General features: G+C 42.8%; 1 protein-coding gene across 1 annotated transcript in view; it reads right to left on the bottom strand.

The window, feature by feature from the left end:
• ERCC6L (ERCC excision repair 6 like, spindle assembly checkpoint helicase) overlaps positions 1-22366 on the bottom strand; it is a 31798-nt gene extending 9432 nt beyond the window's left edge. The window contains exon 1 of the mRNA XM_046674153.1: positions 22293-22366. Within this exon, the coding sequence (XP_046530109.1) occupies positions 22293-22360 (68 nt within the window). The 5' untranslated portion in view covers positions 22361-22366. The remainder of the gene's footprint in view (positions 1-22292) is intronic.
• Between the last annotated feature and the right edge of the window lie 1077 nt (positions 22367-23443).

Raw genomic sequence — 23443 nt, 5'->3', positions numbered from 1 at the left:
TACACCACATCAACAAACTGAGGAATAAAAACCACATGATCATCTCAATAGATACAGAGAAAGCATTTGACAAGATCCAACAGCCATTTATGATAAAAACTCTGAACAAAATGGGCATAGAAGGGAACTACCTCAACATAATAAGGGCTATATATGACAAACCCACAGCCAATATCATACTCAATGGGCAAAAACTGAGCACCATCCCCCTGAAAACAGGAACGAGACAAGGATGCCCTCTATCACCACTCTTATTTAACGTAGTACTGGAGGTCCTGGCCAGAGCAATCAGGCAAGAAAAAAGGAATAAAAGGAATCCAAATAGAGAGGGAAAAAGTGAAACTCTCGCTGTTTGCAGATGACATGATCTTATATGTAGAAAACCCCAAAGAATCCATTGGAAAATTCTTAGAAGTAATCAACAACTACAGCAAAGTTGCAGGGTATAAAATCAATTTGCATAAATCAGTAGCATTTCTATATTCTAATAACGAGCTAACAGAAAAAGAACTCAAGAAAACAATACCATTCACAATCGCTACAAAAAGAATAAAATACCTCGGGGTAAATTTAACTAAGGAAGTGAAGGACCTATATAATGAAAATTACAAGGCCTTTCTGAGAGAATTGGATGATGACATAAGGAGATGGAAAGACATTCCATGTACATGGATTGGAAGAATAAACATAGTTAAAATGTCCATTCTACCTAAAGCAATCTACAAATTCAATGCTATACCAATCAGAATCCCAATGACATTCTTTACAGAAATAGAACAAAGAATCCTAAAATTCATATGGGGCAACAAAAGACCCCAAATTGCTAAAGCAATCCTGAGAAAAAAGAACAAAATGGGAGGCATCACAATCCCTGACTTCAAAACATACTACAAAGCTACAGTAATCAAAATAGCATGGTACTGGTACAAAAACAGATGCACAGATCAATGGAACAGAATTGAAAGCCCATAAATAAAACCACACATCTATGGACAGCTTATCTTCGACAAAGGAGCTGAGGGTATACAATGGAGAAAAGAAAGTCTTCTCAACAAATGGTGCTGGGAAAACTGGAAAGCCATATGTAAAAGAATGAAAATTGACCATTCTTTTTCACCATTCACCAAAATAAACTCAAAATGGATCAAAGACCTAAAGGTGAGACCTGAAACCATAAGGCTTCTAGAAGAAAACGTAGGCAGTACACTCTTTGACATCAGTATTAAAAGGATCTTTTCGGACACCATGTCTTCTCAGAGAAGGGAAACAACAGAAAGAATAAACAAATGAGACCTCATCACACTAAAGAGCTTCTTCAAGGCAAATGAAAACAGGATTGAAACAAAAAAAAACCCACTAACTGGGAAAAAATATTTGCAAGTCATATATCTGACAAAGGCTTAATAGCCATAATATATGAAGAACTCTCACAACTCAACAACAAAAAAATCAAACAACCCAATCAAAAAATGGGCAGGAGACATGAACAGACATTTCTCCAAAGAAGATATACGGATGGCCAACAGTCACATGAAAAGATGTTCATCATCGCTGATCATCAGGGAAATGCAAATCAAAACTACACTAAGATATCACCTTACACCCATTAGAATGACAAAAATATCTAAAACTAATAGTAACAAATGTTGGAGAGGTTGTGGAGAAAAAGGAACCCTCATACACTGCTGGTGGGAATGCAAACTGGTGCAGCCACTATGGAAAACAGTATGGAGATTCCTCAAAAAATTAAAAATAGAAATACCATATGACCCAGCCATCCCACTACTGGGTATCTATCCAAAGAGCTTGAAGTCAGCAATTCCAAAAGTCCTATGCACCCCAATGTTTATTGCAGCATTATTTACAATAGCCAAGACATGGAAGCAACCTAAGTGCCCACCAACAGAGGATTGGATAAAGAAGATGTGGTGTATATATATATATATATATATATACAATGGAATACTACTCAGCCAAAAAAAAAAACAAAATCGTCCCATTTGCAAGAACATGGATGGACCTTGAGGGAATTATGTTAAGTGAAATAAGCCAGTTAGAGAAGGACAATCTCTGTATGACTCCCCTCATATGAGGAATTTAAAAATGTAGACAAAGAGAACAGATTAGTGGCTACCAGGGGAAAGATGGGGTAGGGGGTGGGCACAAAGGGTGAAGGGTTGCACCTACAACACAACTGACAAACAATAATGTACAACTGAAATTTCACAAGATTGTAACCTATCGTTAACTCAATAAAAAAAAGAAAACGTGAAAAGACAACCCAAGGAATGGGTTGATCATGTATCTGATAAAGGATTTGTACCTAGAATATATAAAGAACACTTAGAACTCAATAATTAAAAGACAAATAACCCAGTTTAAAAAATGGGCAAAAGATCTGAATAGACATTTCTCCAAAGAAAATATACAAATGGCCAATGAGCACATGGAAAGATGCTGATCAAGGAAATGCAAATCAAAACCACAATAAGATACTACTTCATACCCATTAGGACAGCTAGAATAAAAAGCAAGAAAATACCAAGTGTTGGCAATGATGTGGAAAAGTTGGGACTCTCATAACACTGTTGGTGGGAATGTAAAATAGTGCAGCTGCTTTGGAAATCAGTCTGTCAGTTCCTCAAAAAGTTATGTATACAGTTACCATGTGATCCAGGAATTCTACTCCCAGGTACATACCCAAGAGAAATGCAAACATTTGTCAACAGAAAATCTTGCACATGAATGTTCATAGCAGTATTAGTCATAAAGCCAAAAGGGGAAATAATACAAATGTCCATCAACTGATGAATGGATAAAAAATTGTCCATACAATGGACTATTATGCAGCAATAAAAAGGAATGAAATACTGATTCATGCTACAACATGAATAAACCTTAAAAACATTTTGCTACACGAAATAATAAGCCAGTCACAAAAGGCCATACATTTTATGACTCCATTCATATGAAATGTCCAGAACAGGCAAATTCATAGAGAAAGAAAGTAGATTAGTGGTTGCCAGGGCTTGGGGGCTGGGGGGTTCACGGACAGGGTGGGGGTGGTCGGTGATGGCTACAAGGCAAGGAATTTCTTTTTGGAGTGATGAATATGTTCTAAAACTAACTGTGGTGATGGGTGCACAACTCTGTGAATATACTAAAAATTATTTAATTGTACACTTTAAATGGGTGAAATGTATAGTATGTGAATTGTACTTCAATAAAGCTATTAATAAGAAAAAATTCTCCAGTGGCTTCCCGTGGCCTACGAATGCAGTTTAAACTGCTCGGCCTGGCATTCCAAGCCTTCCCCAATCCAGCCAGGAACTGCTGACCTCTCTGCCTGAACTCCTGCCACTTCCTGCCTCAAACATTTTATTTTAACCCCGTATGCCCATCATGCTACTTTGTGTTCTGTAAGCTTAGGCTCACGCCACCCTCCTCTTCCTGGAATGCACTCCTTTCTTTTCACCACGTTAACCTCTCTGAACGCATTTTTTTTTTTTATTAATGTTATGATAGATTACAACTTTGTGAGATTTCAGTTGTACATTTTTGTTAGTCATGTCGTGGGTACACCACTTCCCCCTTTGCGCCCTCCCCCCACCCCCCCTTTTCCCTGAACGCATTTTTTAACACAATGATTCTCAATGTTCTGCAGAATCTCCTGGAGGGCTTGTTAAAACACAGATTGCTGGACTCCAACACCAGATTTTCTGATTCTGTAGTGAGGCCCAAGAATTCATATTTCTGTAGTTCCCAAGTGAAACTAATGCTTGTGGTCCAGAGACCACACTTTAAGAGCTGCTAAAGATACAGATTAGGCCTCACCTGTGGGTCCTCCAAGGACGCTTCCATCCCTACACCCTATCCCTGAGCTGGATCAGTTGTTCCACCTCAGTACGCCCCTATGCGTTCATCTCTATCAGCGCACTTAACACTCTGTATTAAAATCATTACAAAACAATCTAGCTGTATTAGAAATATATGAAACAACTGCACTGAAGGAGGCGAAGGGAAAAGGTGCTGATCTAAGTAACCTAGGAAGTGACGTCTGTAAGACTCAAAAAGCAAAAGAAATGCCAGAACCACTGTACTCTAGTAGATAAAGATGTTTCCCATGGGGATATGGGCTAACAATTCTGATAGTGCAGTGCGTGTACACTAGAGCTGAAGAGTCAGTACATGGGTGGCGGATAGTGGGAGCCAGGTTTCTCACTGTTGGAGTGGGAATTTACAGATAAGCAAGAGGAGGAGGTTAGAACGGTTCATGTGGTAATAGATCAGAGCTGGGGACATCAGTACAAACCCATGTTTAACAGAGATACAGATGGTTACACACAGACATATTTACAGACGTGTGTATACACATGGGTTAGCATACACACATATTTCCTTGCTCTGTCAGCAGAAAGAGCCTAGAAACAAGGACCCCCCCAGTAGCAATGAATGCACCTAGCCCCCAGATCTCGGGTTCTAATGCCATTCTCCAATAACAGGAACCAGGGCTCCTTGGAAAAATGGCTGATTCTAGGACTGTGGCAGGAACTCTATAAGATGAGCCCAGAGTATCCTGTAGTGTCAGAAAGCAAGGAAGTGCTCAAAAAAACTTCCAACCCCCCACAATGATGAGAGTGTGTCAAAGACACCAGGAGCCAAATGAAAGAGCTCCCAATGGTCAAAGCTGGAAAAAATTGAGCAACAAAATGAAGTAGTATTGGATTATAACCCAAAGTATAAAATAAATATCTATGAATCCATACTGATATAAATGAGTGAATAAATAAAGAGAGGAGACAAATCTCCCATGTGGAAGAATTTCAAATAATTTATGTAGCTACTCCACCCTCAAGGAAATGGAGCATAACTCCTACTCCTTAAACATGGAGTACAGATAGTAACATCCTTCCAAAGAGTACAGAAGGCAAAGGTGCAGTGGGGGGAAAGAGTAACTTTAAAGTGGAGAAAACTGGCAAGCAGCACCTCAAGCAGGGGATTACAGTCAACAGCCACCGTGGTAAGTCATGGTGGTAGTATGTACCCTTGATATGATTTGAAGAGAAGGGCACTTTACCTCTGTAGTCTTCCCCCTAAAAACCAAAAACCCCAGTCTAATCACAAGAAAAAACAATGACCAATCCCAACTGAGGGAATATTCTACAAAACACCTGACCAGTACTCCTCAAAACTGTCGAGGTCATCAAAAACAAGGAACGTCTAAGAAACTGTCACAGGCAAGAACCTGGAGAGACAAACGACTAAATGGAATGTGACGTCCTAGATAGGATGCTGGACAAAAGAACATTAGATAAAAACTAAGGAAATCCAAATAAGGTATGGATTTAGTTAATAATAATATATCACTGTTGGTTCATTAACTGTAATTAACGTGCCATACAATGTAAGATGTTAACAATAGGGAAACTAGTTGTGAATTATATGGCAACTCTCTATACTATCTTTGCAATATTTCTGTAAATCTACAACTACTCTAAAATGAAAAGTTTATTTAAAAAGAGAGAAACATTGGTTTAGTCTCTGCCTATGTATCTACCTGTGAACTCCTTGAGAACAGGGATGGAGAGCGGGTCTTAGAGCAGACACTCAGTAAAAGTTGAGGGAATGAAAAGATGAAGAGAAGGAGAAAAAGAGGAAGAAAAGAGCCTGCTGGCTGCAAAACTCTGCTATTCCTACCCTGGCAGGTCAGCTGCCCACCTCCCCTACCCCAGCGGGCCTTAGAATTGAGTTACATTCCCTGTTGCTCTGATCTCACGTGAGGCCATAGTGGCGACCGCTGGACCCCTCCACCTAAGTGCCAGACTGAACCCATTCTCCACTCTCTCTTTCCTCCTGGCCCTTCTCACCCCCAGGGTACCCTCACCTGGATAACTGGTCTTCTACCTTGGTCTATGTTCTAGAGCTTGAAGGAGAAAATTTCATTTTTTATCATTATTAGATTGTTTCCAAGTTCCTGAACTGGTAACCTACCCAGTACCCTGAACCCCTATGAAGCCTGCGCTTCTAACTCCAGCCAGGCCTCCTCCCCAGAGAGCAAAGTGCACCGCGGCCTGGGGCCAGAGTCCCCACAATCATACACCAACCTTTTAAGTGGCAGCTGTCTGCCTAGACTTCTTACCACCAGCCTAAGACTCATTGCTGGGTTCTACCCATCCTCTGGAACTCCCACATCCGTCAACCTTCTGCCTGAACCACAACCAGAGTTTACAGTATGTCTTGGACACCCCACTTTCCGGCTGGGTTGAACCCTTGCTGTCAGCCAAGCTGCCTTCCCAGTCCCAGTCCCCCCTAGTTAGCAGGTCTAATACTCCATCTCAGCTCTTCCCCTCAATCCCATCTGCCCCACCAACGAAGCTGAACCTACGACGGTATTCTTTCCCCATAATGGAATCAGGGAAGAAAAGAAATCTGCCTTTTTACAGCACTTCTCTGGATAACTGGTTATTTACAAGACTACAATGCTTTCTATAAAGCAGTTTGATTTAGCCACTTAACCTCTAATCACTTCTATTTCCAGGGCTTGGAAGGAAAACGCCGTTTGTACTACTAATGCAATCATGTGTCCTTCTATAACACATAGGATCCCTACTGATCTGGAGAACTTAGCTAACACTTCACGGGCTCAAATGTTTTTTCCAGAATTGCTCCTCTACTCTCCTTGGGCATGGCCGGGGAGAAGCCAGGCCTGCTCGGGAGCCAAGAGGACAATGGAAGAGTAACCAGTTCAGGAGGAAGAACCTCCTCTCAAGCAGGAGAACAGGGAGAAGAACAGTGCTAGCGGATGGGGGGAGAATGTCAGTTTTTCATTTCATTTACCAATTTAGTAAGTTTTTTAAAGGCGCTCTAATATGTCAAGCTCTAATATGTTAGAACTATTCAGATGCAAACTGTCAACCCAGAAGAGATTTTAATTCCATGGCAAGGGATAATAGAACCAAATTCTTTACATTTTAATGATTGTACCTGAAATTACATGCCTAGGATATAGTTCCCCTTAAGGATCATTTTAACACACATTTAGAAAGAGCATATGCAAACAACTGTTAGAAGACACGACCATTAAACATGGGCTGCAAGTCCCACACCTGCAAAACTATTCTTTCACTGGCAGAACTGCCCAGCTGCTAACTCCCTGGGTCCTATCCCCACCCAAAGGTCTTCGCCATAAGAAACCCTGCCCAAGTGCCCATTTAAAACCATCTCTGTCCAAAAGCTGTTTCCCCCAATGCAAACACCTGCCTTAACCATAGCCAACTAACATCTCAACAATCCCATCCCATCTACCACCCTCCGGAGCTGGCTAATACCTTGAGAAGCCTTTCCTCTCCCCTGGCAGAGGGACCGCCAAGTTTAGATGCTGAAAATTTTTCCTACCCGGAGAAACCAATTAGCCATACTATACCTATACCCCAAAGAGCTAAGCCCAGCTAAACAGAGTAGTGTTCATAAATCAGCAGCTGAAAGGACATAAGCTTAAGTTGCAGAGACAAACACTAGGTTTTCCTTAATCTGGAGGACCCTTTGGAACATTCCCTAGGATTTTCTTCTGGGATGTGACAGGATAGAGAACTAAGTGCGAAGACCCTGACCCAATAAACTTTATTTGCTTCACATGCAAAGCAAGCAGAAGTTGCTCTGTTTTCTAACCTGGCCACCAGGCACTGGGCCTCTGGTAGAAGCACAGGGGCCAGGTCCTGCTCATCTCAGTGCATGTGAACAGAGTTATTGCTGTTCTTCCCACAAGAACTCAGTTCGCCTCTCCTGATCCAGTTCCCTCATAAGGAACTCCCTGACATATCTCATCGTATCCAGTTTCCTTGTCGAGTTGCATGTGGATACATCAGACACAATTAGTAAGGCCTTTGATTCTCAGAATCAATAAAACGTGTGTGGCTGACATAAAAATTGCAGGTGACGTGCATGCCAGTGTTGGAAACCAATCCATCGAAGCCTGGGTCATGGAAGAACCAGCCTGGGAAGGTAGCCACCTTTTGGCCTCACTTTCAGGGATGATCATTTTAACCAAAGTGGAAAATGATTTATCATAATCACTTATAAATACACACTTAATATTATTAAATAGCAACTTCTGGGATAAATTAGAGGAGAATTGATTCACAGTGCAAACAACAAGTATTACTAATTATTTAATAGTTAGCTTTTCCCTGCTTAGCCCCATTTGTGAGATGGACATGCAAAAATTTTTAAAAAATGGCATTGTTTTACTCTTAATAGCCAAAAACTGGAAACAACCCAAGTGTCTAGCTTGGATTAACAATCTGTGGTATATTCATCCAATGGACTACTACTCGATAATAGAAAAGAATGAACTACTATATGTATAAATGCATGCATGAATTCATACATGTATGAATCTCAAAAACATTATGCTAAGCCAAAGAAGGGAGGCATAAAAGTAGAAGCAGTGTGATTTTACTTATATGAAGTTCTGGAACAGGCAAAACTAATTTGCAGTGGGAAACATCAGAGCAGTGGTTGCCTCTGGAGGTGGAAGGTGGGAGTGGGGATTGCCTGGAAAGGGGCCTAAGAGAATTTTCTGGGGAGATGATAATGTTCTATACCTTGACAGGGGTTTGGGTTACACAGGTGTTTGCATTTGTCAAAACTCACCAAATGTACACTTAAGATTTGTGCATTTCTTTGTAGGTAAGTTTTACTTCAAAAGAAAAAAACCTACAATACTGAAATCTAGTTAATGGTATGTATGCTGAAGTAGGAGGAAGTATCCTGATGTCTGCAATTTACTTTGAAATGCATTCAAATAATAAGATGGATTGGTAGAACAGACATGATAAAACAAGTACAGTGAAATGTTAGTAATAGAACCTGGGTGGTGAGTCCAAAAATAAAAAGAGGGGCTGGCCCGGTGGCGTAGTGGTTAAATCTGGTGCACTCTGCTTCGGCGGCACAGGTTCACAGGTTCAGATCCTGGGCACAAACCTACACCACTCATTAGCCATGCTGTGGCAGCAACCCACATACAAAATAGAGAAGATTGGCACAGATATTAGTTCAGGGCTAATCTTCCTCACGAGAAAAAAAAAGGAAGACTGCTTTATCCATAGATTGCTGTCTCTCAGTTTGAAGGCACACATAACCAGGAGTCATAACTCAACACACCACAATTTGGCTTCTTACTCAAGCACTCTAATGCAACTCTTTCCATCAAGGGCACCAATGACCTCCATGATGCCAAATCCAATGGCCACTTAGTCTTTATCTTTCTTGACCTTTCTGGTGAATTTAAAACCACCGACCACTACACACCTTGTGAAGTTTTTCTCCTCCTTGGGTACAGTGGCACACAACACTCTCTCCTGGATGTCTTCTGACCTCTCTACCCATTCCTTCTCAGTCTGCATCTTGAATTCCTCTCCCTCTGCCTGTCCCCAAACAAACGGTGTTTCTGAGGATCTTTTTGTTGTCATTGCCCTTCTGATTCTGTGTACTTTCCCCTACAAGATGTTTAACCATGGCAGTGGCTTTGTACTGGATTGAACAGCATCCCCCCAAATCTCATGTCGCCCCGGAATCTGTGAATGTGAGCTTATTTGGAAGTAGTCTTTGCAGATGTAATCAAGTTAAGATGAGGTCATACTGGATTAGGGTGGGCCTAATAAGAGGGACATGTGGACACAGAGACAGAGTGGAGAAGGCCATGTGAACTCAGAGGCAGAGATCAGAGTGACGCATCTATAAGCCAAGGAACTCCAAGGGTTGCTGGCACCACCAGAAGCTAGAAGAGGCATGAACAGATTCCCACAACCTCCACAAAGAAACTAACCCTGCTGACACCTTGATTTCAGACTTCTGGCCTCTAGAACTATGAGAGAAAAATTTTCTGGGGATATTTTTATTGTGGTAAAATCCATATAAGATAAAATTTACCATTTTAACCATTTTTAATTGTACTTCAGGCATTAATTACATTCATAATGTTGTACAACCGTCGCCACTATCTATTTCTAAAACTTTTTCATCACCCCAAACAGAAACTGCACCCACTAAGCAGTAACTCCCCAAGCCCCCAGCCCCTGGTAACCTCTATTCTACCTTCTGTCTCTATGTGAACTTGCCTGTTCTAGGTATCTTACACGAGTGGAATCATACAATATTTGTCCTTTTGTGTCTGGCTTATTTCACTTAGCATAATGTCACCAAGGTTCATCCATACTGTAGCATGTGTCACAATTTCACTCCTTTTTAAGTCTGAATAATATTCCATTGCACGTGAACATATTTTGTTTATCCATTCATCTGTTGATGGCCACTTGGGTCATTTCCACCTTTTGGCTTCTGTAAATAATGCTGCAATGAACACTGGTGACAAGTATCTGTTTGGGTCCCTGTTTTCAATTCTTTTGGGGTATATACCTAAGAGTAGAATTGCTGGGTCCTATGGTAATTCTATGTTTAACTTTTTGAGGAAATGCCATTTGTTTAAAGGGACAGAGGGAATGGATGTGGACAGGTGGGAAGCAGAGCAATCTGGAAGAGGCACAATAATCTGGTTAAGAGAAGCAACAGAACAAATGACCTAGGCCCAGTTATCCCCATTTTATATTATATGAGGAAACTGAGACTCAGCATGGTCAAATGAATTGTCTAAAGTCACACAGCTAGCAAAGCAAGTGGCAGAGCTAGAATTTTAACTGAGGCCGGAAAAATCCAAAGCCACTGCTCTATCTACCATTCCATCTTGCCTCCATATTATATTTTCCCAGGCCTACCATCAAGGCCCAAAGATCTGCTTTCACTCCTCCCATCTCCACCATGTTCCAGCAATACTAAGCTCCCACAGAGCTCTGAAAGGGCCACGCTTCCTCTTGCTCCTGCACCTTTACCCACAAAACTGTCTAGCACGCCATGTGCATCAGCTTCTTCCCCACTGCTTAGCTAATCCCCACTCAACCTTTAAAAGTCAGTAAAGGAACTATTTTTTTTCCAAGAAACCTTCTCTGACAACTCCCTCCTTCACACACACATGCCCCAAATCCCACAATTCCGGATTAGGGACATATCCTCTGTATTTATATCTATCATATGAAATTTTTCATTTGTCTTTCTTCCCCACTAGACTATAAGGACATGTATCTTTTTGCCACTGCATCCTCAGCAACCAGCAGTGTGGGCTGGTCCAGAGGAAGCATTTGGTAAATGTGTGCTGAAGGTATGGAATGGTGAGATCCGGATACTCAGAAAGTTAAGAGAAAGAAAGCATCTTTCAGAGGCAATCTTTTGTCTTTCTAGGAGTTTGCAATTCTCCATCGAAGCTACCTTAAAAGTTCTTCCACTAACCATACACTAGCAGGCTACAATCTGCCCAACCACCTAAGACCTGGCATGTGGTCTGGAAAACGCTGCCTTCAAGACAGCACATTAAGCAGAATTCAGAGAAAGTCACTTCGACATTAATACAATATAAGTGATTTTATACGCAGTCTTGTTTAAACCAAATCCAAAACACTGGGCTACTAGAGATCTCAACAGAAGAACATGAGCTTGGCTATAAGGCCCAGCAGAAGTTTTAGGTCCTGAGACATAACTGCTCCTGAATCAGGTCTAACAGAGGTAGCACGGAGGCACCAATCCCCAGTGATGCCCCAGTGATGCCCCAGTAAGCGCTCCTTCTCAACATTCCCCTGTGATAATCACCCAATGTTTATAATAAGGTCCTCCACTGGTGAAATTGTAACCGCTGTGGTTGGAGGACATTTGACTAACCAAAATAAGCTGAGTGACATTCAGTTGTTCATCAAATATGTATTAAGCACTGATCACGTGTCAAGCATTGTGCTAAACACTGGAGATATAGCCGGGAGCAAAACAGGTCTCTGCCTTCATGCAGCTTATAGTACAGGGACTGACGCTTATCAAAGCAGCACATAAATAACTAGTTACAAACTATAATAATGGCTATGAAGGAAAATAGAGGGCTATTAGAGCATACAATAGCGGAACCCAGGGAGGAAGAGCAGCGGACCTCCAACCTCACAGACTTCTATTTGAACTCTTCAGGTTTGGGCCTTGCCGAATATACCCAAAGTAGAGTGGTCACAAAGCAAAGACCTTTAGGGACAAGGCAAGCAACAGAGATGAGCGAAGCTGCCAGATGAAAAGCGACACTGGGGTCCATATGCCCCATGTGAAGTGGGCAAGCTGCTGTTCATCTCCACAGGGTAATTGCAACACAGGAGTAAGAGCCCAGGGTTGCCACATCTTCTGATGGCTGGAAAAAAGTTGGAAATTCTGATTTTTATGTGAATTCTCCTGATTTTTAAATGGTAACTAGTGCATACGTTTTAAAAACACTGGGCAGAGCAAACAAAACTTACGTGTGAACATGGCTCATGGGCTGCCAGTTTGTGACCTCTGGTTTATCTCAGCTAGAAAAAGTACCATTGACTTTGGCAGGATCTCCTCTCCAAATGCTTTCCTAAAAACACAGTGGGCCTGGGGCTCTCAGGATGGAAGCGTGCCCAAGGTTTGGTTTGGGGTCTTACCACTGTCCATCTACGTACTCTGTTTCACTTATAAGACCAATCACTTAAAACAGTATAAGGCTTTCTACAGCATTTATTATCTGTGTCACTGGCTTTGGATTCCACAGATAAGAACTGTCTGAACCAACCTATGGCCCCTAAGAGATCCAAGGTTCTTAGTGCTCTTTCAGGTCATTTATACCCTGTCACAAAGAGAATACAAGCAGGCACGAAGGGCAAGGCCTAATTCAAAGGGGTAAAGGCAGGCAGGGATCTAGTCCTCCTCCTTTGTGACTAAGACCTGAAAAATTTGGTTGAAGTGGGCAAATACCCTTCTGCCAGAATAAACAGGAAGATAGCATCCTCTTACATGTCAACAACATGCCCTCAGAAAGCAGCTGAACCTTCTGGCTAATTACTCCAGGAAAAAACAGGTAACTATCCCAAAACCAAAATTATCTTTTTCTCTGGCACAACAGATGTGCTTTGGCATCCAGATGGACCACAGCAGCTCATGTTCCTCAGCAGAAAAAAACAGTTTCATTATTTGGGGGAGTGTTTGGTGGCTAACCTCCTGACTTGCCCTTTGAAATAAAGTCTAACTAAAAATGAAAAATTCTCCAGTAACAATATTAAGTTCTTTTACCTTAGGTATAAACCTTTAGTACCTCCAGCCCCCGATCTTCCAGCCCGAGGTTATCTGGTTAACCACCACACTGCAGTGCAAAACTCTGGGGCTTCAAGCAAACACTCACTCCAGAATTTGAACAAACCTAGGGCTTTTCAAAAAGAAGTTCTGAACCCTCAAGTTTGCCTTCAGTTCACCTTCAGGCCACTTCAGTGGGGAGACAGACAAGACCTTCCATTAAGACAGGAATATAAATGTAAAAACAAACCATGACCTAGCAATTTAATTCGTTAAATTGAATATTTATGTTTCATACATTTTCCTATATATGTCTTATATTTCAGAACAAAAGTTTTCAAGAATGTTTACTTGCCCACCCTAGTGGCCAGAGGATAAGATCTATCACCAGAAGAAGATGGATGTGAAAGCTTGCTGAGCAGACAAAAACCACAAAAACAACAAAAGACAATAGCAACCATAATCCCCTACACCTGGCAAATGCCTGCAATATAGGTGTTTTACATTGTTCCAGGAAAGGAGAGTCGAGGCTCTCAATTCTGTTCCATTGACCTCTATGTCTATGTTATGCAAGTACCACACACGGTCTTAACTACTATAGTTTTGTAGTAAGTTTGAAATAAGGAACTCTGAGCCCTCCAACTTTGTTATTTTTCAAAATTGTTTGGGATATTCTGGGTCCTCTGCATTTCCACAAAGCTTTTATAATAGCTTGTCAATTTCTGCAAAAAAAACCCAGCTGGGATTTTGTTAGATATTGCATTGGAATCTGTATATCACCTTGGGGAGTACAGTCAGCCCTGTGTCTGCAGATATGGAGGGCCAACTAAGGGACGTGAGCCTCCGCGAATCTGTGGGAGGGTCCTGGAACCAATTGTTTTCTCAATTTCATTCACTGCTATGTATAGAAACACAGCTGAGTTCTGAATATTGATCTTGTATCTTGCAACTCTGCTGAAGTCGTTTACTAGCTCTTATAGTTTTTTTGTGGAGTCATTAGAGTTTTCTATATAAAAGATGATGTCATCTGCAAATACAGATAGTTTTACTTCTTTCTTTCCAATCTGCATGCCTTTTTTTTCTCTTGCCTAACTGCCCTGGCTAGAACCTCTATTATAATGTTGAACAAAGTGGAGAGAGCAGACATCCTTGTCTTGTTTCTGATATAAGGGAGGGAAACTTTCAATCTTTCACCGTTAAGTATGATGTTAGCTGTGGGGTTTTTTTTTTTTCATAAGTTAGATTTTTTTTTTTTTAAGATTTTATTTTTTCCTTTTTCTCCCCAAAGCCCCCTGGTACATAGTTGTATATTCTTCGTTGTGGGTCCTTCTTGTTGTGGCATGTGGGACGCCGCCTCAGCGTGGTCTGACAAGCAGTGCCATGTCCGCGCCCAGGACCCGAACCAACGAAACACTGGGCTGCCTGCAGCGGAGTGCGCGAACTTAACCACTCGGCCACGGGGCCAGCCCCGTTAGCTGTGGGTTTTTGTAGATACCCTTGATCAGGCTGAGGAAGTTATCTTGTATTCTTAGCTTGTTGAGTGTTTTTATCATTAAAAGGTGCTAGATTTTGCTGAATACTTTTTCTGCACCTGTTGAAATTAACATGTGGTTCTTGTCCTTTGGATTGGGACAAGTTAAGTTTGATATGTCTATTATCAAGTAGAGATGTCAAGTAAGCAGTCGGATACAAGAGTTGAGTTCAGAAGAGGTCAAGACTAAAGACAAAAATGTGAAAATTCTCAGTATAAAGATGGGATTTAAAACCAAGACCCTGGATAAGATCACCAAAGAAAGGAGTATAATTAAAAAAAAAAAAAAGACATGGCACTCCAACACGAAGAACATTTACAGAAGAATTCCAGGTAATGAATACAGAAAGAATGGTGAAATTAGAAAATCAACACTTTGTAATCCCTAATGAAATAACTGATTTGAGCAATGACTTTCAGTGGATGAAAGATTTATGGGGAACTGGGTATTCGCAGGATGCTAAAGTATCCCTGACATATTAGTCATGCATCATAAGAGGGAAAATGCAACTTTGTGAAGGAGTGATCAGCCTGTGACCACCTGAACCCACTAATCAATCTTAACATTACTAAAAGTAGGAAAATCAGACATCATATGCTTCCTGAAATGATGCAACATGAAGTACATGGCCTCACCTATGAAGTAGTCATGTCCAAAATATTAAACCTGAATCTTTTTTTCTCTAGAATAGTTTTTAAAAATTTTTTATTGATGTAATTGACATACAACACTATATTAGTTTCAGGTGTACAACATAATGATTTGATATTTGTATATATTGCAAAATGATCACCACAATAAGTCTAGTTAACATCTGTCACCACATATAACTACAGATTTTTTTCTTGTGATGAGAACTTTTAAGATTTACTCTCTTAGCAACTTTCAAATATGCAATACACTATTATTAACCATACTTGCCATGCTGTACATTACATACCCATGACTTATTTATAACTGAAAGTTTGTACCTTTTGACACCCTTCATCCATTTCACCCAACCCCCATCCCCTGCCTCTGACAACCACCAATCTCCTCTCTGTACCTATGAGCTTGGTTTTGGGGTTTTTTTCAGATTCCACATATAAGTGAGATCATATGGTATTTAACTTTCTCTGTCTGACTTATTTCATGTAGCATAATGCCCTCAAGGACCATCCATGTTGTCACAAATGGCAAGATTTCATTCTTTTTTATGGCTGAATAATACTCCATTATATACATATCTCACATTTTTTTCCCCTACTTTTTTCTCCCCAAATCCCCCCAGTACATAGTTGTATATTTTAGTTGTGGGTTCTTCTAGTTGTGGCATGTGGGATGCCACCTCAACATGGCCTAATGAGAGGTGCCGTGTCCACACCCAGGATCCAAACCCTGGGCCGCCAAAGCGGAGTGCACGAACTTAACCACTCGGCCACAGTGCCGGCCCCTCACATTTTCATTATCCATTCATTTATCAAGTCTTTAAATTGAAGTTACAGGAGACAGGAGAACAAACTAATGACACTACAAGGAAGCCATCAGACTAAACCAAATCACTGGCATAGAAATAAAATGAGTGGTGGGGAGGGATCGTTGTTGATTAAAAGAGGCTTAAGGGGGCCAGCCCGGTGGCACAGCGGTTAAGTGCGCACGTTCTGCTTCTCAGCGGCCCAGGGTTCACGGGTTCGGATCCCAGGTTCAGACATGGAACCACTTGGCACACCATGCTGTGGTAGGCGTCCCACGTATAAAGTAGAGGAAGATGGGCACGGATGTTAGCTCAGGGCCAGGCTTCCTCAGCAAAAAAAGGAGGACTGGCAGATGTTAGCTCAGGGCTAATCTTCCTCAAAAAAAAAATAAAAATAAAAAAATTTAAAAAAAAAGGAGGCTTAAGAAATATAGCCAGGGGCTGGCCCAGTGGCATAGTGGTTAAGTTCGCACATTCCGCTTTGGGAGCCTGGGGTTCACAGGTTCAGATCCCAGGTGTGGACCTACATACTATTCATCAAGCCATGCTGTGGCAGCGTCCCACATATAAAACAGAGGAAGATCTGCACGGATGTAGCTTAGGGAAAATCCTCAAGCAAGAAGAGGAAGATTTGCAAGAGATGTTAGCTCAGGGCCAAGCTTCCTCACCAAAAAAACTAATTAATTAAAATAAATGAAAAAATAAAGAAATATAACCAAATGCAGCATGTGGACCTTGTTTGGATCCTGATTCAAACAAACCAATTATAAAAAGACTTAAGACCATTTGAAAAACTTGAATATGGACTGTGTATTAGCTGATATCAAAGAATTTGTTTATTTTGTTAGGTGCGATATAGTATGACAGCTTTGTACAAAAATCTTTTTGTAGAGACGCATACTAAAGCATTTAAGGATGAAATATCATGAAGTCTGAGAATTTACTTTAAAATACGTTAGAAGAAAAAGCAATTGAGAATATGAGGAGAAATCAGCAGAATCTGAGAATCAGCAACCAGTGAGGCAGGAGGAAAATCAGGAGGGTGAGGGGTCCTGGAAGCCAAATGAACCAAGTGTTTCGTAGAAAAGTGACCAACTCTGTCAAATACTGCTGGTAGGCAAGGAAGATGAGGATTACGAATTGACCATTAGATTTAGTTATACAGAAGTCATTGGTGACCTTGACAAAAGCAGTTTGAGTGGAGTGATAGGAGAAAGTGGGTGACATAGATAAAGAGAGCAGATGACAGCAAGAGAGAGTGGACAACATAGAGAACAAGCAAGTGGGTGACAGAGAGAGAGGGTGACACAGTGAGTGGGCAACACAGGCGAGAGGTGGGTGACTCTGCCAGGCATCAATTGCCTCTCAGTTCCAAATTCACCCCTTAATACCTGTTCTGTGATAATGGACAGAATTCCTTGAAGCATCTCTCCTTTACAGCAAGCACGGTGCTAAGCTTTCTCAGTAGAGGGCGCGTGATGGACACTGCAGGAGGAAGGGGCTCTCCTGAAATTGCTGGCTGCTGCTGCACAGTGGGTCAGCAGAGTGGCCCACAGCCACACACCCAAACACACAGTCCCTCAATGATCTTGAAGCCTCCACCTGGCCTGGTGATAACCTCCTTGCAGCCCTCTCTACATGGAAACCAGCTCCCCCGGCAGCTTGCCCATGCCCCGGGCCCCCACGCCTTCTGCATGCCTTCACCATGGGTTGCTGACAGCCTGCTCCCCACCTGCACTCTAGAAGGTTGCTTCCTGCTGGCACAGGGAATGCAGACCAGCTCTGGCCTGGGCAAGCCAGCACACTTCTCTACTATCCAGTGGGCTGAACTACACCTTGTCCAGTGAGGTGTGAAGCTCAGCCTTGGGGAGAGGGCCCCCTTCCAAGTTTGTCCTTCCTTAGGTACTCTCCCTTAGACCTAGGGTACCATACGGAATTTCCTTATTTCTTATAGTCACTTGTTTGTCAGTTTAATAATTCTTTATATTGAAATTCCTGTTTTAATACACTATGGTTTCTGATGAGGATTTTTAGGCTGCTTAATTTTAAAATGGCTTATGATGAGGATTTTTAGGCTGGTTAGTTTTAAAACTACAGATGAGATTCAGGCTCCAAGGAGTGGAATTTGTTTGCCCCTTTGTTGGGAAACATTTACATTTCTAAGGGAAACCTCTATCTGTGAAGATGCCTCCCTCTCAGTGCCAGGAAGAAGGGGGGATGGTCTTATCTCTAGAAGCTCTTAATCAATGCCAGAGGCAAGAACTTAAGTTGGTTACTGTCTGGCAACCTCATGTAACTGACCCCCCCCCCACCCCCCCACAAATCCTCCTTTGTCTTTAGCCGAGGATAAAATTCAAGCGGTGACTTCTGCCATTTAGTCAATCCGGTTTAATTCTTATCTAAAAGTTGTGGGACCGCCAAATGGCCAGACCAGACGGGCACTGATACCATTTTAACCTTTTTACATATTCTTTGTCTTGTAAAGAGATAACTCACATACCTATGCCTTAAATTTAGCCTTACTCTCCACCCAACTTTGCAGCAGCAGCAGGAGCTCTGACTGCCCATGGGTCCTGTCCCCATGCTATTCTACTCTCTAAATAAAAGAGCACTACTGCCAGATCTTAAGAGTCTAAGAAATCTTTCTTTCGACTCCTCGGCTCACCGACCCCGCATCAGTTTCTACCTCCTGAAGGGACCCAGAATGATACAGTGAGAGAGAGAAAAAGAGGGTAGGTGACAGAATAAGAGAGTGGTGACAGAGAAGGAAAATGAGTGACAGAGAAAGGGTAGGTAACAGAAAGAGAATGGGTAATAGAGAGACAGAGGTACAGAGTGGGTGATAGAGATTGTGGGTGACAGACAAACGGGGGAAGGGGCACCAGAGGTACAGAGTGGGGAAGAAGTCAGAGAGACAGAAAGGGTGGGATGGCAGAAAGAATAAGTGGGTGAGAGAAGGGATGACAACGTGAGCAGGTAGATGAGCATGTGAACAAGTGGGTGATAGAAAGAGAAAGGTATGCGACAAAGAGAAGGGGGTAGTGGGTGACAGAGAGAGACATTGGGAGAGAGAAAGAGGGAAAGAATATGAGTGCCAGAGAGGAAGAGTGAGTGACAGAGGTGGGTGGCACAGAGGGAGAGATAATGGGTAACAGAAAGAGACAGAGACAGAAGGGAGGAGAGAGGGAGAGAGAGAGAGAATATGCCAGAAAAAGAGGGGGTAATGAGGGAGGGGGAACACAAGGTGTGGGGTTGGGGGGGCAACAGAGGGTGGAAGCAAGCAGGAGATACACAGAGCACAAGAGGGCAGTGGGCGCCAGATGAGAGAGTGGGCAAGAGAGGAGCTGGTGGGTGGGCGTCCCCAAGGGAGGGCATGACTGAAACAGTGTGCCACAGAGAATGTGTGACAGAGAGTCATTGTACGTGACAGAAGATCAAAGTGTGTGAAAAAGAAAACATGTGCAGAGAGTGTGTGATAGCAAGTTTCAAAATTTTCTTCCATCTCTTAGGCAGGAAGGGCAGAGAAACAGGAATGGAGAAGGACAGAAAGGGGAGAGAGGCGTGACAGAGGGACAAAGAGAGACAGAGAAATTGAGTAGGATTGTGCCAAGGAGCAGAATTACGAGCAAGAGAGAAGGTAGAGAAGGTGATGCTTTGTGCAGGGGGGTTTCGGGGGAGGGGCGCAATTTGGAAGAGGACAGGAGAGACCGAGAAAGATTAGGAGAAATAAAAGGAACTTTGTGAGTTGAGAGGTCATGAGAGATGGGATGTCACGAGAGACAGGGAAACTGTGAGAAAGGTGGAGCCTGGGAGAGATGCGGCTGATTGTTGAGGGGAGTGGGAGAGAGCACCTGGGAGTAAGGGAGAGACAGGTGCCAGTGTGAGCAGCAGGGTTGAGGAATCGGTGCAAGCTGAAGGCCCACTTGCTTGCTCAGAGAAAGGAGGGGAGGGGACCAAAGGTTTTAAGCCTTACTATCCCCATTTTCCAGATGAGAAAATTGAGGCTCAGAATAGTCAAGTGACTTGCCTGAGGTCTCCAAGCTAGCAACTGGCAGAGCCATAATTTAAACCCCAAACGGCCCAACTCTAAAGCCAGTACTCTACCATACCACATCTCCTCCTCCTGTTTTCCCTAATTCTTCCCTAAGGAAGTCATGTAACTTAGTCCAACGATGTGCTTACTGCTCTGTAAGGAGACCTTTTGGCTTTTAACAACCTTAAAACATTATTTTTTTGAAAGAGACAGAATTATTCCACTGCCCCAATTTATTTCTTTGTACTACATCAAAATTTAAAACTTCTGTGCATCAAAGGAGTCAATCAACAGAGTGAAAAGGCAATCTACAGAATGGGAGAAAATATCTGCAAATCATATATCTGATAAGGGGTTGCTATCCAGAATATATAAAGAACTACAACTCAACAACAACAACAAACAACCCGACTAAAAAATGGGCAAAGGACTTGAATAGACATTTCTCCAAGGAAGATATACAATGGTCAATAAGCACACAAAAAGATGCTCAACATCATTAATCATCAGAGAAATGCAAAGCAAAACCACAATGAGATAACACTTCACTATCATTAGGACGGCTAGTAACAACAACAAAAAAGAACAGAAAAAATAAGTGTTGACCAGGATGTGGAGAAATTAGAACTCTTGTGCACTGCTAGCGGGAATGTAAAATGGTGCGACTGCTACAGAAAACAGTTCCTCAAGAAATTAAAAATAGAATTGCCATATGATCCAGCAATCCCACTTCTGGATATATAGCCAAAAGAAGTGAAAGCAGGAGATATTTGCACACCCAAAGAGATACTGCACACTCGAAGATATTTGCACACCCATGTTCACAGTAGCACTATTCACAATAGTCAAGAGATAGAAGCAACCCAAGTGTCCATCAACGGACAAATGAATAAACAAAATGTGATATATGCATACAATGGAATATATCTGCATACAAAGGAAGGACATCCTGTCACATGACACAACATGAATGAACCCTGAGGACATTACGCTAAGTGAAACAAACAGGTCACAAAAAGACAAATACTGTTATGATTCCACTTATATTAGGTCCCTAGAGGAGTCAATTTCAGAGACAGAAAGTAGAAGGTGGTTGCCAGGGGATGGAAGAAGGGGGAATGAGGAGTTGTTTAATAGGTACAGAGTTTTAGTTTTGCAGGATGAAAAGAGGTCTGGAGATGGATGGTGGTGATGGTTGAACAACAATGTTAATGTATTTAATACCACTGAAGGGACCGCCCGGTGGCGCAGCAGTTAAGTGCGAACGTTCCGCTTAGGTGGCCCGGGTTCCCCGGTTCGGATGCCGGGTGCGGACATGGCAGCGCTTGTCAAGCCATGCTGTGGTAGGCGTCCCAGTATAAAGTAGAGGAAGATGGGCACGGATGTCAGCTAAGAGCCAGTCTTCCTCAGCAAAAAGAGGAGGATTGGCAGCCGATGTTAGCTCGCGGCTGATCTTCCTCAAAAAAAAAAAAAATACCACTGAACTGTACACTTAAGAATGGTTAAGATGGTAAATTTCATGTTGTAGTTTATAACAATTCAAAAAAAATTTTTAATGCTCATTCCATCACCACGCGCCCCACCCTTGGCCATCTGGTGACTGCTTCCTCGGTTTTCAACACAAACATCTCCTCCTCTTGCGAAGCTTCCCCTTAGCTCACCGACCCCGTAGTTGGCCATTCCCACCTTTATGCCTATACTATGCCTTACACATGATACCTCTTACAGCACCTAGCAAACCTGGTAGCGGTTATTGGTTTACCTATCCCTTTCCACTGCTAGATTATAAGCAATTTGGGGGTAGGGACAGTGCTTTACCCATCTCTGTATCTCCTAGGCCTGGGGCTTGGAAGGCTGGAAAGATTCAAAAAGGGCTTGATTAATTGAAGTTTTGGCTCTTAAGGAGTTCATATGGGAGAGTTACTTGACCAAAAAAGGGGGCATCTGGGGGCTCCCCAGCCTTTAGAAATCTGAGCAGATTCCCCCGCCCTACTCCGAGAACGCGGGCGAGCGTCTCATCAACTTGGGCTCCTGGGAGGGTCCGAAGGCGCCCCACTCCCAGCCAGGACCTGCGACCTAGACCAGCTCAGCGGCCCAGACCTACCTCAGGTAACGGGCAGCCTGCTCTGGGCTTAAGGCCTCGGCTTCCGCGACCGCTCGGGAGGCCTCCATGCCCCTCAGCTTGGGATCCACGTATCTCGGCCGGAGATTGAATTTCGCTCGCTCCCGCCCTGCGCATGCGCCGTACGCACGTAGGCGGGGCAGGGCCAACCGTCGGTCTCGCGGCTAGCCAATCCGCAGGCCCGCACTCCGGCGCCGCCGCCTAAGCCCCACCCACAAAGGTCGCGCGCCTGCGTCTGCGCGCGATGGAGCTAAGAGGCGGTCGCGGTCCTTGCGGCGCAGGCTGGATTGCGTCATATCGTTGTCGCTTGCATTTTCAATCCAATCCAAACTATGCTACGGCAAATGCTTGTATGTGCGCGTGCGTGTGATATCGTCGTGCGTGGAGTAGACTGCCTCATATGATCTCAGTCATTTTAGTGGCCCCTAGAGACCTCTTCCACAGCCTGAGCCCCTAAATATCTTCCTTTCCCTGCTCGCCAACGCCTCGCACTGAGCCTGCTTTGAATTCAAACATCCTGGGATGCGTAGTCCCTGTGACTTAAACTCACATTGAAGGGTCTTCAAGAACCAAGGCAAAGCTCTCCTTTAAAAAATAAGTAGTGCTGTGGTGCACGGTCACCAGTTCGTCAGAAGCTCTAACTGAGCTTCAGTCATATTTTCAAAGGCAGACCTCAGGGCTTCAGGAAACGAGGTGATTGAGTTTAAGTGGCTTGTTTGGGCGATGCCGAATAGGAGGTTATGGGCCAACGAAAATTGTGCTTGTTCATATACCGATAGGAACATGGACATTATGATTCCTCAAACCACTAATTAACATTCAGTATTTTAAAACTCACCTATTGGCCCAGTCGTATGCCTACCATATGTCCAGAGGATTTTAAGCTTTTTGTAAATTTCATAGACCGTTAGGAGTTAAAAAGGGATCTTAGAGAAGATGGGCAATTTTCCTGGTTTATATGACTTTAAATCATATGAGCATGAGGCTTTAGGCTCTCTGTTAAGAGAGCTTTTGATATACTACTGTTATTCCTATTTTTCAGATGTGGAAACTGAGGCTCAGAAATAAAGTGACTGGCCGGCCCGGTGGCGGAGTGGTTAAGTCCGCACTCTCCGCTTTGGCGGCCCAGGGTT

This window comes from Equus quagga, chromosome 10 (assembly GCF_021613505.1).
Source record: "Equus quagga isolate Etosha38 chromosome 10, UCLA_HA_Equagga_1.0, whole genome shotgun sequence".
NCBI classification, from domain to species: Eukaryota; Metazoa; Chordata; class Mammalia; order Perissodactyla; family Equidae; genus Equus; species Equus quagga.
Note: the sequence above shows the minus strand (reverse complement) of the source record. Positions and strands in the feature narration are given on the sequence as shown.